We start from the raw sequence: 15,732 nt of genomic DNA on the forward strand, positions 1-15,732 counted from the left end.
AGCTGCTGCTGATGCCAATTCCTGAATTAGTTGCACAAACAATGCATTATCCTCAGGGGTCCATTGCAATGTGGCCTTCAAATTTCCGACCCCTTGTTGTTTGACCAGGGCCCATATTTTAGCATAACTGTGTCCTTTAGAGCAATTAAAACTCATTACTTTTAAAATGCATACTAATCAAGTCCCAATTCATTCAATAATGTGTATCGCGTTGCATAGTAAACTCAGTTGTCTGAAATTCCAAATATCCCAGTCTAGTAGTCTTTTTATCAAATGTAACATTCCATTGTCTTTGGAGTTTGCCAATCATCTCCTATAAAACTTTCTTAATCAATCTTTTCCAACATTCAGGCATAAAATTAAAATCCAGTTACATTTCTATCCATTCTCTTTCTAATTGTTTACTTTAAAAATCTGTAAGAAGGTTTGGTCTCAATTGAAACGCTTTCACCTTTTTTATGGAGACAAAAAAAACTATATAAAAAGTTCCTTATGGTTTACAGCATTGCTTCCCGAGCAATAATCTTTCCAATCAATATTGGAGTACTTGCCATTACGTCTGATTACGTCAAAAGTTTATCTTACCTGTCTCCTCAAACGTTTCAATTGAGAGAACCCTCTTACAGTGCACCAGGCGGATCCCGCTATTTTCATGTATGCTGGTTGGTCAGGAACACTTGCACGGACACTCTCATCCTGGGTTGCTCTCCATGTTTCCTGTTAAGAAACACAATCTCCCTCTGCCAACCCAAAATTAATGCGTTTCTTTAAAGTTTTTTCTTTTATGCAGATAGCCAGATTAGCCTCATCATCCAGCTCCAATCGTGTAGTGAATAATGGCGTTTGGTACATTCCACTAAATTGGATTTCCATATTTTTCCGGAACGAAATATGGAAACTTTTGTCAATTCAGTCAATTATTAACACAATTTGGATGCTATTATCACTATAATACTTTGGAATTTCATATCATGCACCGTCTTCGTTTTTCCCAGTGCTCCTAAATTTCGCACAGCAGATTTGTTTCTCCACTTCAAATTTCACATTTGGAGTACTGCTGCTTTTTCCAATAAAAATTTCATTTGACGAAATATTTTTCCCATAATTTGTCACTGCCATCCCTGAAAAGGGCTTATTGGCAAATTCCGAAATTGATTCCAATTTGCTAAATCATTTTCCACCTTGATATCTAATTGATTATTTATATCTTGGTGGTCAGCAATCAAAAACACAAAAAGACAAACAACCATTCACGCTCACACTCATTTTCAGACATCAGTGGTCTGCAATTTTTTCATCACTGGTGGAGAGCGCCATCCCACGTCTGGGCTTCTTGGCAGCTTACCTCCATTTTGCTGTCCTATCAGCCTAATCATTCTCAAAAGAAATAGGTTAACGTCATTTGGTTGACATCAATTGTTTGATGCTTATGCAATCTGTATATCATTAATATTCTAACAGTCATTAATATGACCCACGCCAAAGCATATTTCATCTGCTGATTGGCAAAACAAGATACATATCCCGTGCACTGAATATGTATGATACTTTAATCCATCTCAGGGAAATCATGCCCATGCTAAATTAATTATTCTATCTAAACTTACCAGGTATAATTTACCTAATAATTTGGATCAATGCCATTTCTGCATTGTCTTCATGTTTGATATCATTAATAATTTGGATGATTCTTAATACTTAAGTCTAAATCGCAATTCACTCTCATATTGCTAAAATATCTATGAGGAGAGCTAAATTCCTATTCTGCTCCAAGCTTGTGTTTATTTAAAATAGGAGCCATTTTCTGTGCTCACTGTTACCTCAATTACAATTTAGAGAAACTAACCTTCCACTTAGCCATTTCCTAATTATAAATTTCAGTGTCTAATAGAGGACCCATAATTTGTCACTAATATATCCCAATACTGTCAACTATCTCTCTCTCTATATCTCTCTATTCCTCCCCCTCCCTGTTTGCGCAAAGGGAGGGGGCCTTGGGCTGGGCTGGTGGGGGCTCTCTCTCTCTCCCCTGGCTCCGGGTGTGAAAGGAGCAGTAAGCACTATGGGCGACCCCCCCTCCTTTTGTTTGCACAGGGTGTGCTTAGCTTTGGGTGAGGGGTGTCCGCATCTGTGAAGGGGTGCTGACCGTGACCATTGGACCGAGCCGGCGAGCCTCATGACCAGGAGACAGAGCCAAAGAAATTTGTGGGTCGGCTGTGTCCGACATTTTGTACCACGCCTTTTCGATTCTTTCAACTGCCAGGGTGTTCCAAGAACCTTCTGAAAACGGTAAAACAACGTACAATGAAAATCATTCATGGGTGGATGGTAAGGCCGGAGTCAGTCAATGAATGATTTCCACCGGTGATATACAGACAACAGTCCCCCAGTGGCCGGAGTTTCAGGTTCAAGACGTGACCTATAGATTGTCCACCACTGTCCACATGTTCATATTGGTTGTGAACACGGAATCTTTGCACCATTTGGTAAAGTCACTGTGAGGCCATCCGGCCCACATAAGATGGTAGCTCCAATAGACATCAACAAGTCTCTTCCCATCAAATTCACACGAGCCTCTCAGGCACCTCTCTTCGGAGTGTGGAGGCTCTCATGGACCGTAATAATCATCTCCGCCCTGATGATATTGTCCAGGTGACTGGGCCGGCTGCTGGGGTCCGCCATGGTCCGCCAGCGCCTCGTCCTCCTCCGCGCGTTGGCCGCTGTTGCTGTAGTGGGCCATACTGCTGTGCTTGGGTTGCCGTGGGAACGGTTGTTGCGGTTGCTGCTATTGCCTGGGACAATCATGTGCCAATACCGCCTCACACAAAACAGTTGCCTTGCCTTGTTGGCCTTGTCCTGAGTACCCTCTTCCCCGGCCACCAGAGAAACCACGCCCATGACCACAGTGTCCACCACTGAACTGACCACCTCGGGCCCACCATAGCTTGGAACATCTGGACGGATTGCTCTATCTTTTCCTGTTTAGAATTTTTTTTTGACCTTCTCGTCATCATACATAGGTTCCGGAAGACCCTCGACAATAGCTGCTCCAATCATTCGTACCTGATGTCTCATGTCAAGCGCGAAGCTCTGTCCACTGATCCAGGCCAAAAGCCCCATCAGCCATGGACTTCCTCCCCTCGCCAGAGGGGGGGGGTTATTTAGTGCGACCTCTCTAAGAACCATATATCACGCCTCCTCCCTGAGGGCGGAGGGGAAACATCCCCCCTCTCTCTGTATTGGGCCACGCCTCCTCCTAATCACTTAGATGTGACGTCACGCTCCTTTTTTCTCTTTTTTTTTTCAACGCTACGGACAAACGCTTTTTAAAATGTAAATTTCCTCCTTTCAACGTACAAATTTGTTTCTCCAACTCACATTTAATTTAGCTTGTCTTTGAAAACCTGTGCTTCTACATCTCCATACAAACTCATCAATTAATTCCATTCTCCTTCAGCTCACTTACAAAAATCTTTTCTATTCACTTACCAAACTCTTTTCTATTCACAATTCCCTTTCTATGTTTGTCAAACCTTCATCAAACCTTCCACATCCTTCAAATTGGGACAGAAACCATGCCTCTCCACTCATCGCGGCAGACACAGGCAACCCCCACACCACGCATCCGCACATCCCCCACATCACCAACCCTCCGATCTCCATTCTGCATTACATTTGTCTGAAGTGCCACAACCTGAGGGACCCGAGACCACTATCACACTTCTTCTCATCCGCCATCTTGAAATCCACCCGTGTGTGTCCCAACCACTTTTTACGCAGAACAATTTTAGTTTTCAAATTTAGTTTTCACATTCACACCGCTTCCACACTGATACGTAAATCCCAGATTTTAAACCGTATCGAACCACGAATAGTTCCACATTATTGTAGTAGGTAAATCCCAGATTTTATACCCTACTAATGGAACTATTCTAGTAGGTAAATCCCAGATTTTATACCCTACTAATGTCCACACTATTACACTTTTAAGCCGTTCCGCTCCTCCTTCCTCTTATAATATAGCGTTGTCAATGTGCAGAATTTGAAAAGGAATCTGCTTACCTTGCTTCACTGTGGGCCCAAGAGGAAAGACGGTCGGACGTGTGGCTCCTTTATCAGGTCGTCACCTGGTGTGGACATGGGTCCCAGACCCGAGTCCCAGACTCTTGTGGTTCTTCTACCTCTCTTAGATCACATCAGGGTCACCATAAATTGTTGGGAATTTTATCTTTAAAATTATATTAAAGTTAAATTGTAATCTGACTCCAATTTGTGACCTTACCCAACTGCCACTCATCCAACAATTTGCGCGCTCGTTCTGCAATAGAAAGGTATCAGGAAGCCGACATTTTCACACACGAGTGGATTTATTCCTAACACACAAATCTAATACATACAACTGGGTCCCGGGTCCCTCTCATCACAGCTCTGTACGCCCCTGTTGCCACCAGCAGACGTACTACTTCATCCGAGTTGCCCAGCAATTAGTTATACTACACAATATGCAAATGGCACAGCAACAAAGGCATCCTGGCATTATTCTATTGGCTATGTGTATACTGCAGTTAACTTTAGCTTGCTAATTGGTCGTTCTTCCCCTGCGAAATCTCCCGCCGGCTCCGCCCAGTTGTAGTCTTCCATTCCACCAACTGCCCCCGGCCCATCTGCATCTGCAAACATTCCACTCGTGCACCCCCATGGCATCTGCAAACATTCCACGCTTGCAAAACCCCCTACATCCTGTTGTGTTACCTCTCACACACTCATACAACAGGATGTATCAACATCTAATGAACTACTTTAAGCTTGTTTTATATTCCTTTACCGCGATAAACGAAAAACCGTGAAATGGGGTCACCCCCATTATAACTACCACAATACATGTACATGTAATGTAATAATTTCAAAATATTATGTATATATTTAAAAATGTAACTAGTTTGAATACTGTACTCAGTGAAAATAGTTCCTCTCTGTTTGATATAAATAAATAAAAAAACAGGTAAATGGGAGTTTTAGTACAAATCCTTTGTCTTCTTGTCGCCATGGGTCCATTGTCCGCGATATTCGTGGGATTACTGTACTCGCCTGACTAAACATGTCAGGTAACAAAACGACTTTAAAAACTAGCTGGGCTTCCTAATTGCATACACAAGAGTCAACTGATCGATTCATTTGTAACAGGGCATTTTACAAAAGAGGAAGAGAAGAGTCGTTGGAATGAATCTCCTTGACAGTAGAATTTGTGATGCAAAAGACGACACGAGATGACAGCTTCTCCCAGTAGGGCTTGTAACCCTTTGGTGGTTCCAAATCCAGCTAGACTCAAGCCAAGGCTGGACCTGGCATGAGACGACCGGTCAGGAGTTCATAGAGTGTGAACCATGTCCGGCGATTAACTGCTAGCCTTACGGAAAACAAAACCAGAGGCAGGGCTTGGAGCCAATTAAGCCCTGTGTGTGCACACATGTTTACGCTAACCGCTATTTTATTGTGCGGTTCATCCTCTCCACATGAGCTTGAGACTGGGGATGATAAACCAAGCCAAATTTGTGTGTTAGGCCCAGCATAGACTACACAGTAGCCAATGAAAAGTAGCTGTGAATGTTTGCCATGGGTTAGGGTTGACAGCGGCGATTTCAGCTGGTCTCTCCACTGCCCCACTCAACCTTTGAATCAACACAGTATGTGCTACGGGCCCCCCTGCCGCGCTCACTTCATCCAGTGGGGCCCTAACATGAAGTAGGACCTGCCTGTTACCCCACACCTTCTGAAACAGAGCCCCATTAGCAGTATTCTTTGTCACTAGGATATCCAGATGAAAAGGAAAGTTGATAGGTTCATTAATGGATGTACTTTAATAAAAGGAAGACATCCGGGCACATATATCCAGCTTTACTTGCAAGTGAGAATCAATCCTGACCCGTCCTCGTCACAGACCTTTCTAAAGAAACCAATTCTCTCCTGTTCATTTAGTTGCATTAGAATCAAAACAATTAAGGTTATTTTATTCAAAACAATTGCATACGTGTTTGACCGAATAACACAATTAAGGTCAAAAAACAACTGCAACAACAATTGCATATCAGGTATTCAAAACAACAATTAAGGTCGGAAACCAAAAACAACTGCATAAGAATTCAAACAAGCAAACCTCCATTCAGCAAAACAATTACATATTAGGTGAACCGAGCAACACTATTTTAAAACAATTTGCGAGTATTTTCGGAAGTCGATTCGATATCGCCATCTGCTCCGGAATCCAAGTCAAAGCAATTTAAGAGTCCTTCACAGATCTTCATTGCGAACTTGCGACTGGGTAAAGGGTCAAGGTTTTAATCCAGATCAACAGTCCTCGGATCCAGGGACTGGGTGAGCTGTCAAGTCAATAGTCCTCGGATCAGGGCAAAACAATTAAACGTCTACGGAGCCAGCTGCAGGGAGAAGTGTCCTTCGGTAACAATTATACTAAGCATTTGTCTGCTTATAATGATTAATATTTCACATATCCATATAATGATTAATATTCCACACATACATATAATGATTAATATATCTTCGTTGTACACACATAATAGTACCCCAAATAACTCCAACAAAGGTCATAGTCAGGTTGAGCTAAATGAGACTCTGCTGCCAAATTGCTTTTCAAATCTGTAAACAGTCGTTCAGTCCAGTCCAGTGTTTCCCAACACGTTCCGTGAGCGATTTTCAGGTGTGCCGCGGGAAATTACAAGGAGTCATACATCGTAATAATCCAAGAGAGAAATCTCAATATTAAGAGATTAAAATTGAACTATTACGAGGTTAAAATCGAAATATGAATTCATACATTGTACTATAACAAGATTCAAATCGTAATATTAGGAGATTACAGTCATTTTGTTGCTTAGTTTTATGTAAAGTAAACCAGAAGGACTTTGGTTTTCCGGGCTTCAACTTTTGTCGACGTTATGTTTGTGTGAGCACAAAACGACTTTTCTCGTAATGATAGGTGGTTGAAGTAATATTGGAAGAAAAAATGTCGTAATATTAAGAGATTTAAGTCATTTTCCTGTCCAATTGTTTGGTTTCAGAGGCATCAACTTTTGGCGACGTAAAGTCGCTGTGAGCACATGACTTTTTGCGTAATGGGAGAAAAAGTCAAACATTAAAATAAGGTTAAAAACATTGCATTAATTATTTTAATATCAGTCGAACTGAAAGCTGTTCGGAGTCTGCGGACATCAACTTTGATGACGCTAGATCAGTGTGAAAAAAATAGATTTGGGAATAATTTGGTGGGCATTGTTTAATTCCTGTGATAGGTTTACCATTAGGCATTCCCAAATACACGCCGTAATAAAACAGACATTTGACTCATAACCGGGTTCTTGCAAGAGAGAATCGATCCACACGCGTCCTCGGTCAAGATAATTCTCTCGAATCGAATCCTCTTGCTCATTTATTACACATTACATAAGATTAACAACATGCATCTCAGTTCTCAAAACAATTGAAGGTCTGTCGGTTCTTCCCGAGGGAGGGCTGTGGACAACACTGTCAGAAGTCAAAACAATTGTATGTCCTCCAGATCCGAGGAAGCGGTATCACCACCTGGTGCGAAGTCGAAGTAAAAACAATTGAGAGTCCTCCTGATCTACGGTGTGAACGACAGTGTGAGAGGTTGATGGTCCTCAAAACATTCTTCTTCATTGCCAGCAAATATATACCAATAAGAATCAGCAAAGCGTTCTTCATTGCAAGCAAATAATGTAATGTATACTAATTATCAAATATATAATAATGTAATCAGCAAATAATAACCCTAACATCCTGTTAATAAAACTGATGAGAACGACTTTATAATATTGATATAGGTGACATAGTTTTAAATTAGAAGTCTTTCAGCTAGTGGTGTGCCTTGAGATTTTTTCTTTTTTAATGCAACAAGTGTGCCGCAGCTCAAAAAAGGTTGGGAAACACTGGTCCAGTCAAGAGAGGCATGGAGATGACGAATGCCTTTTTCCTTGACTCGATGCTCTAGTCCAGGGGTAGGGAACCTATGGCTCGGGAGCCATATGTGGCTCTTTCCATGGGGGCATATGGCTCTCCACTAACCTGTGAGGTAAAATATGGAAATAATTGGTGAGAGAACTGAGTCTTGAACGCACTAATAAGAGCGTCACTGCGGTGTCGACACTACCTGTACCCCTACTTTAATCATAATTTTGTTTTTTATTACTCTTCTGCATGCATGACATCATTGATACTGATTTATTAGCCACAGCATAATGTTGTCAAAAGAATTCAGAGACTTTTTGTATGTTAAAAGTGATGAAATGACAAAACTAAAAAATCACACTTTCATATATTTTTACTTTTCAATTCCAAAAATGGCTCTCAAGAAATAACATTAGAAAATATGAATTGTTTATGGCTCTCTCTGTCAAAAAGGTTCCCGACCCCTGCTCTAGTCCTTACAGCAAAGACCCCAATAAATCCCCGAAAGTATCCACCTAGGCCCAGAAATGAGGGCATTTCCTTCACATTGGTTGGTCCAAGAGGAGACAAAATAGAGGAACGGTGTGAGGTACTTAGGGTCAAGCCCCTCCCTGAGTTCATCTGTCCTAGAAATGTCACCTGTCATCTACAACACTGGAGTTTCTTCCTGGACACCTTAACCCCCAAGACAGCGAGATGGGTCAATAGTAGACTCAATACGATGTTGGTTGCCTTGAAACAGGTCTCAGCTGAAATTCCTGGCATGTTAACAATGGCCAATCATTCACGGAAACACATTCAATATCACAGGGCTGAGCTTTCAGCCCTCAGGAACCAGCTTATACTGCAGTTGGCAATTTTTGAAAGTAAATTAAAGTTTTGACGTGATTCCTTTGCCAGGGGTACACAAAAGAAAGCATTGGCCAAGTTGATTACCGAGAACCATTGCATTTCTGGACCCAAAACACCCAAACAGCGGTGTGTCCAGAACTGGGACACAAGGTGTATTAGTAATGTCATTTTTCCTTCTCAAATTATGTGCTATTCGGAAAATTTACCCCATCTGCTTTTTTTACCTGTAAAATAGGAGTTTGAAAGTGGAGTCTGATTCTTCCCAGACTCCTGCCTCCCACAGCCCTGTGACCATCTCTTCAATGCCCCCAGCTGCTTCCTTTTTACAGGGATGCTGGAGGGTCTTAACAGAAACTGTGGGATCTACCTCAAACTCGACTGGCTCAATTCTGGAGCAAAGTTCAACGTCCGCAAGTCCTCCAGACCACAACGAGTCCGGCAGCAAGTTCAACAGCCATTCGGAGTCCTCGTGTCAACGTTGCATGTTCCAACACCCCCACATCCGTTCTGGTGACCCGTATTCAAAAGCATTCAGCACAAGAAGAATACAACACGTGGTATTTGACCTTGTTTCCGATCCGTTGCTGAACGGCATAGTCTCACCATGGGTCCCAGTTCTCGAGCTTTGTGTCCCAATGTTAGCGCTAGTGAAATGTGGGGGTAAGCTTTTAGACTCATCATGTACCACTCACCCTTTTCCTTAAGTTCCTTAAAATTAAGTTCCATGGCTGCTTCCACCCACTGCTTGCTTAAATAGATGCATGTGGTATTATGCGTCCAACTTTTCCCCTTAATTGATTCAAATGGTTCTTGATATACCAAATCACCGTCTCTATCATAATATATCGACTAGCTAGCCTCATATACCCTTCTAAATGAAAGGATAATTTAGAGACCAAATAAGAATTTATTTGGTCCGTTTCTCATAAGACTGCACAACATATGTTAGGGCCACAGCACAGGCCCCCTGTCATAGGTGACAATTCATTAATTTTCTGAACTGCTTATCCTCACAAGGGGGGCAGGGGTGCTTGAGCCTATCCCAGCTAACTTTGGGCACCAGGGGACACTCTGAATCGGTGGCCAGCCAATTGCAGGACACAAGTAGGACAACCATTCACACTCACACTCATACCTAGGGGCAATTTAAATTAAGCCGGAGTACCCGGAGAAAACCCAAGTAATCCGGGGAGAACATTCAGTTATAATTGGACCTCTGTCCCCTGCAATCTCTGGCTTTATCTAACCAGTTTCTCGAAAAAATAACAAACTCCCAGACAATAGGGTGTGGCCACCAGGCTCTAGCCAACAGGTTAACAACCTCTGTAACCTCCCATATTGCAGCAACTGATGTGTTAAATGAGTGCTCTTATTTCTCCCAGAGAGAGTGAAGGTTGCTAGAATTTTTAAGTTTTACTGCTTCAATAAAAACACCATCTGTGAATTTGCTTTGTCTTCTTTTTAATAAATTAATTTTACTTATTGCCTTTTATTATAATGTCAAAGTTCTGGGCTAAAAGTATACTAAGACTTTTATTTGTTTGATAAAAATGACCATCTAATCTAAAGTATTTCAACATTGCAAGTTCTCCCAGAGAGAATGAAGGTTCATTGGACGCCTATGACAGTCAATGGCAGCAGCCGATGTGTTAAATGAGTGCTCTTATTGATATTTTGATATTAGATATTTAGATCGTTTCAACAGTATTTAGATCTTTTCAACAGTATTTAGATCTTTTCAACAGTATTTAGAGTCTAAATACTGTTGAAACGATCTAAATACAGTCTAAATTTTAGACAGTATTTAGATCGTTTCAACAGCTAAAAGTGTACTAATACTTTTATTTGTTTGATAAAAATGACCATCTAATCTAAAGTATTTCAACATTGCAAGTTCTCCCAGAGAGAATGAAGATTCATTGGACTGCTTCAATAAAAACACCATCTGTGAATTGCTTTGTTCCTTTTTAATAAATTGACAGTAGATGGCAGCAGCCGATCATTTGGGCGACCAAACCGCGACCTAAAGACCGGCGACAAAAAAGACTGGCGACCAAACTTCCGGGCAACCTAAAGACCGCGACCAAAAGACCGGCGACCAATCGACCGCACACGGGGGGGCACAGCTCTAGACTTCTCAACACAGTGCTCCTATGTCCTGTAATTCAACCTTGTATCTAGGCCCTCATAGATCTTGAGTTAGAGATGTGTCACATTATAAATTTCACATTATTAAATATTTGCTTGCAATGAACAATACGCTTTGCTTTACTATTGAACTTTGCTCATTATTATTAGATTATTATTAGTTTCACATTATTATATATTTGCTTGCAATGAAGAATATGCTTTGCTTTACTATTAAACTTAGTTTCACATTATTATGTTTGCTTGCAACGAAGTAAATGCTTTGCTCCTGAGAACCTTAGTTAGACTAAACAAAGAGAAGACAACGCCTTGAACTGCACATGCGTCCACCATAGACTCCACAAGACTTTCATTTGTTTTGACTATATTGACGTCTCACTTCTGTTTTCCACCGCTCCCCTAGGAGTTGAGACATCCATTGTAACTAGGGTCCTTGAATTTACTAAACAACAAAAAAGGGGTGTGAGGCAGAACGGAGCGGGGTCTTGACATCAACGGTTCATTCTCCTTGCAAGTAAAAAATACAGAAGACTGTCTTTTCGCTTTATTTGTGTGTGCATTCTGGTAATGCCTATTGGTGCACCTATCATTTATTGGTCCTTCGAACTTGGGGGTCAATGTACCAAAGGAATCCAGGTGCTGAGTCGACCTCTGGAAAAGACCATGGCCATGCCATTTAAAACCCTTTTTATGGGCTGGACCTCGGCTCCGCACCTGGGTTCTCGAGGTTGACGACAAACAAAAAAAGAGTTGAAGCATCTCTGTGAGTCCATGTGAATGTGTGAGCTCAGTTATAAACATTCGTAGGAGGATGTTAAACATTTGTAGGAGGATGTTAAACATTCGTAGGAGGATGTTAAACATTCGTAGGAGGATGTTAAACATTCGTAGGAGGATGTTAAACATTCGTAGGAGGATGTTAAACATTCGTAGGAGGATGTGCGAGCTCGGGTGAATCATTCATATGAGGGTACATTCGTGAGCGGAGTCCGAATGGATGAGGAAGTGAAATACTATGTGGGTGACAGGAAGTAGAATCCAGTCTTTAAACAATTCTCAAAGAAAAACACTGGCGGATCCCTTCCGTGAAAGCATTACATCAATTGGCTCTAGACATTGCTGAAGCAAACTTGTGTTTTGCTATGGGATAAAGTTGTGCTTGCAGCATTTTTTTAGATTATGGAGTCTCGGCAAATTGTGTGATGTGGTTGGAAACTGGATGGGACTATGGACTAATGGTAGTCTTCTCTAAAATGTAATACTCATGGCTAAAAAGTGACATTTCAAACATGATACCTAGCTGGGGAGGCATTTGTAAACAGAGGAAAACAAGGAATTTATGACAGATAAACTGTGTGAGGAGAAATCCTGCTTTTTGCAGCATGTCTAAAGCTCACAGTTAGCGGCTAAAGGGCACTTCCATTGAGCATTTCAGAATAAGAGCAAAACATGGTCTGCAGGAAATGCAGGGTTCTTGTTTGTGTCATATTCAAAAGATATTTTGCCGCCAGAATGTAGGATGCTTCATGCTTGCAGACCAAAGTGATTGACTCTATCTGATAATGATCAGATAGAGTCAATCACTTTTGTCTGCAAGCAGACCAGAATGTAGGATGCTTCATGCTTGCAGACCAAAGTGATTGACTCTATCTGATAATGATCAGAGGCAATCGGCCTCTTTTTAGGACCCTGTCACCAGACCCCCGCTCCTCCTCCCTTTGTGTGTCTCTAACTTGATTGCAGAATTGGTCCCGACAATCATTGTCAATAGTTTATTTAAACCAGTCTTTGGGGTCACCTTAGGATCAGATCAACAACTCAGAGTTTGTTTCTCCAGCCATCACTTTGACCTAGAATCCTGAATGTCTCTATTCTGCTCATTTTGCTTTTGTTTCCAGTCCTGTATTGCTTACCTGACTAGCCCACCCTCCTGCTCACTTAGCCAACTGCCCATCTGATCATTTGGGCACAGATTGCCATCCCTTCAAACCTATCAATGAACCTCTGTTACTACTACCAGTTTACTCCTTTTTCTGCGCTCGTGTCTGCCGATCACCCAGAACCTTGACAAAAGAAAAGCAATATAGGAAAACTTGAAACTACATCACCTGTCAAAGAAAAATTGAGCAACTTTGGTATTTTGCTTCAACACTTTAATGTTTCCAGCTGTCTCAATTGATTGCAAGTAGCTCCAATACATATCCTTGTCTGTATCTGAGTTTATCATGTCTCGTTTGAAATTGTAACATGTTTTAAAAATCGTATTTTATTTTTACTAGTAGATGGTGACATTGTTAATTCAGACTGCTTGTAGCATCCTTTGTTTAAGTAACCTAGAGGTTACTGTGCTGTGGCATACTGGGCACAGACACAGAACTGCTCTTAATATTGCCTGATAGGCTTTACCATTAAGGCTTTACCAATGTTCGAAGAAACCCCTTTCCAAACATGTCTTTAATTTACAGCAGTACCCCTAGTTACGAAATTAATTGGTTTCAGAATTTGTTTTGTAACTTGGATTTTTCATGAATAGAGCAGCATTTTACATTGAATCAAATAATAATTTGTTCCACAATCTTTAATACTAGCCACTATAAACCCTTTAAAAACTATAAATGTGTACCAATTTTGTATGAAATATATATGCAAAACCAGAGCAAAAATATAAGAAAACTATTTATTAAGCCATTAAAAGGACGCCACAACACCAAACTAAGCAATAACACAAAAGCAACTCAATTCAAACATGCCATCGTTGAAGGGATTGGTTTAGCTCAAATCTCTCTCACTCTCTCTTACCCGCTCACTCATCACTCACGTTGGTGCCATATGGCCACGTGGTGGTCCTTGTGGTGCATTTGCGGGCGCAGGGGCTGATGTGTTTGAACTGCATCGTGAGTGTTGTGAAGTTGGCTAAGTGGGTGTTGCTGGAAGGAGTAGTGTTGCTCTTGAGCAAAGTTTGAATGATGGCTACAAAAAGTGATCCTCTGGGAAGCGTTGCAGTATTTTCTTGTCAATTATAGTATATGCCATACCTTTTGATGGCTCGTAATTTGGATAAATGATCATGTATTGGACAATGATTTTCATTTCAAAGTGTTTCATAACCTGAAAATTCGTAAGTTGAAGCATTCCTGAGGAGCGGTTTACTGTATATTTAAATATTATGGTCTTTTAGTGAATAATTGAGGTGTAATTTTCATATATGGCTCCTTTAAGAGGAAAGGGACCTACCAATATGTATGTGCCAAATAGATATAAAGATTAACTAACCGACTAATGTATAACTAACAATTAGACAAACATACAAAAACACAACAGGACCCCAACATCAGATGCTTACATCATATAAATACAAGGACTTTGAAGGACCATTACTATTTAAAAACCATGTGGGTGCGAAGATACAATTTCATTTTCATGCCTCCCATTTGTGACATTCAGAATCAGTGATCGAGGCCATTATTATCTTGTCTGTCTGGTCGATAGTGGCACTGGCAGAAGTCCCTGATCCGACCACATGCATCCAGCATCATATCTTCTGGGACTGTCACCACAATGCGGAAGAAGTTGGCATACTCAAAAGCCTGTGTGACAGAAGATTTATGTTATGCTGGGGCTGATGTAGGGATATTTTTATGTCAAATTATCAACATAATCAAATATGTTGAAGGTCAGAACTTACTGTGGCAGGCAGACAAAAAACTGACTGTTCGGTCACCAGTTTTTCAGTAAAATCAACATCATCTTGAAAATCTGGGAAGTGTTCTATGTCAATTCCAACCTGACAAGGCACACACAAAACAACGTTTTAATCTGGACACATCTGCATGAGCATACCAGAAATGTATTTGAAAATGTAAACAAAAATACAAATACATTCCCATTTGTAATAATGGAATTAAACATAAAAAAGCCAGAATTCCTGTCTTGTCAAAATGATGGCATTTTTTTTCCAATGTCATTACTATTTTATCCACCCATACGTGCGAGTGTCCCAGATTGCGTGTCCTTCCTTGTGACAACAATAATTCCCATGCTGGTATTTAACAGTTACAGCATGAGTCATGACAAAAACAATCCATTCATACACGCATTTAACTACAAAAAGGCACATTTATAGTTTTGAAAGCCCCCCTCTGCCTGGGTATAAAATGTCACATTGTCATAGCAATAGTATCATCTCATTTTCTGAACCGCTTTATCCTCATTAGGGTCGCGGAGGGTGCTGGAGCCTATCCCAGCCGACTCCGGGCCAGAGGCGGGGGGACACCCTGAATCGGTGGCCAGCCAAGGAGACGGACAACCATGCACACTCACACCCTTACCTAGGGGCAATTTAGAGTGTCTAATCAGCCTACCATGCATGTTTTGGAATGTGGGAGGAAACCGGAGTTCAATTCAATTCAATTCAATTCAATTCAATTCAATTCAATTTATTTGGCAAGAAAAAGCACCAGGCTAAGGGCCATGTAACAAGATACAAGAAAGTACCCGGAAGAAACCCACGCAGGCCTGGGAAGAACTTATTCTATTTTATTATATGTATTTTTTATTATATCCCGGCTTCCCCCACTTCAACCTGCCGCCCTCTGGAAAGCGCTACAGAGAAATAACTGCAGAGACAAACATCGAGGACAGTTTCTTCCCAAGAGCTGTCACCATACTCAACTCGAGTTCTGCACCTAGGACCTAATCAAGACTTATTACTAATACTTAAACTACTTAGTATTTATTATTTGACCTCTA

The 15,732-nt window shown here is 41.1% G+C and overlaps 2 protein-coding genes across 12 annotated transcripts in view; one reads left to right on the plus strand and one right to left on the minus strand.

Moving 5' to 3' along the window:
• Positions 1-15,732, plus strand: part of ciapin1 (cytokine induced apoptosis inhibitor 1) — an 89,010-nt gene that overhangs the window by 73,151 nt on the left and 127 nt on the right. The window lies entirely within an intron of this gene.
• Positions 13,647-15,732, minus strand: part of tat (tyrosine aminotransferase) — a 57,449-nt gene continuing 55,363 nt past the window's right edge. For 9 of the 11 annotated variants that reach the window (XM_077595454.1, XM_077595453.1, XM_077595451.1 and 6 more), the window contains 2 exons: positions 14,669-14,767; positions 13,647-14,570 (listed from right to left, as the gene is read on the minus strand). In XM_077595454.1, the coding sequence (XP_077451580.1) occupies positions 14,430-14,570; positions 14,669-14,767 (240 nt within the window). In that variant the 3' untranslated portion in view covers positions 13,647-14,429. The remainder of the gene's footprint in view (positions 14,571-14,668; positions 14,768-15,732) is intronic. The other 2 variants (XR_013299503.1, XR_013299502.1) reach the window with 2 other exon arrangements.

The sequence above is a fragment of the Stigmatopora argus genome, chromosome 3, assembly GCF_051989625.1.
Source record: "Stigmatopora argus isolate UIUO_Sarg chromosome 3, RoL_Sarg_1.0, whole genome shotgun sequence".
In the NCBI taxonomy this organism is placed as follows: Eukaryota; Metazoa; Chordata; class Actinopteri; order Syngnathiformes; family Syngnathidae; genus Stigmatopora; species Stigmatopora argus.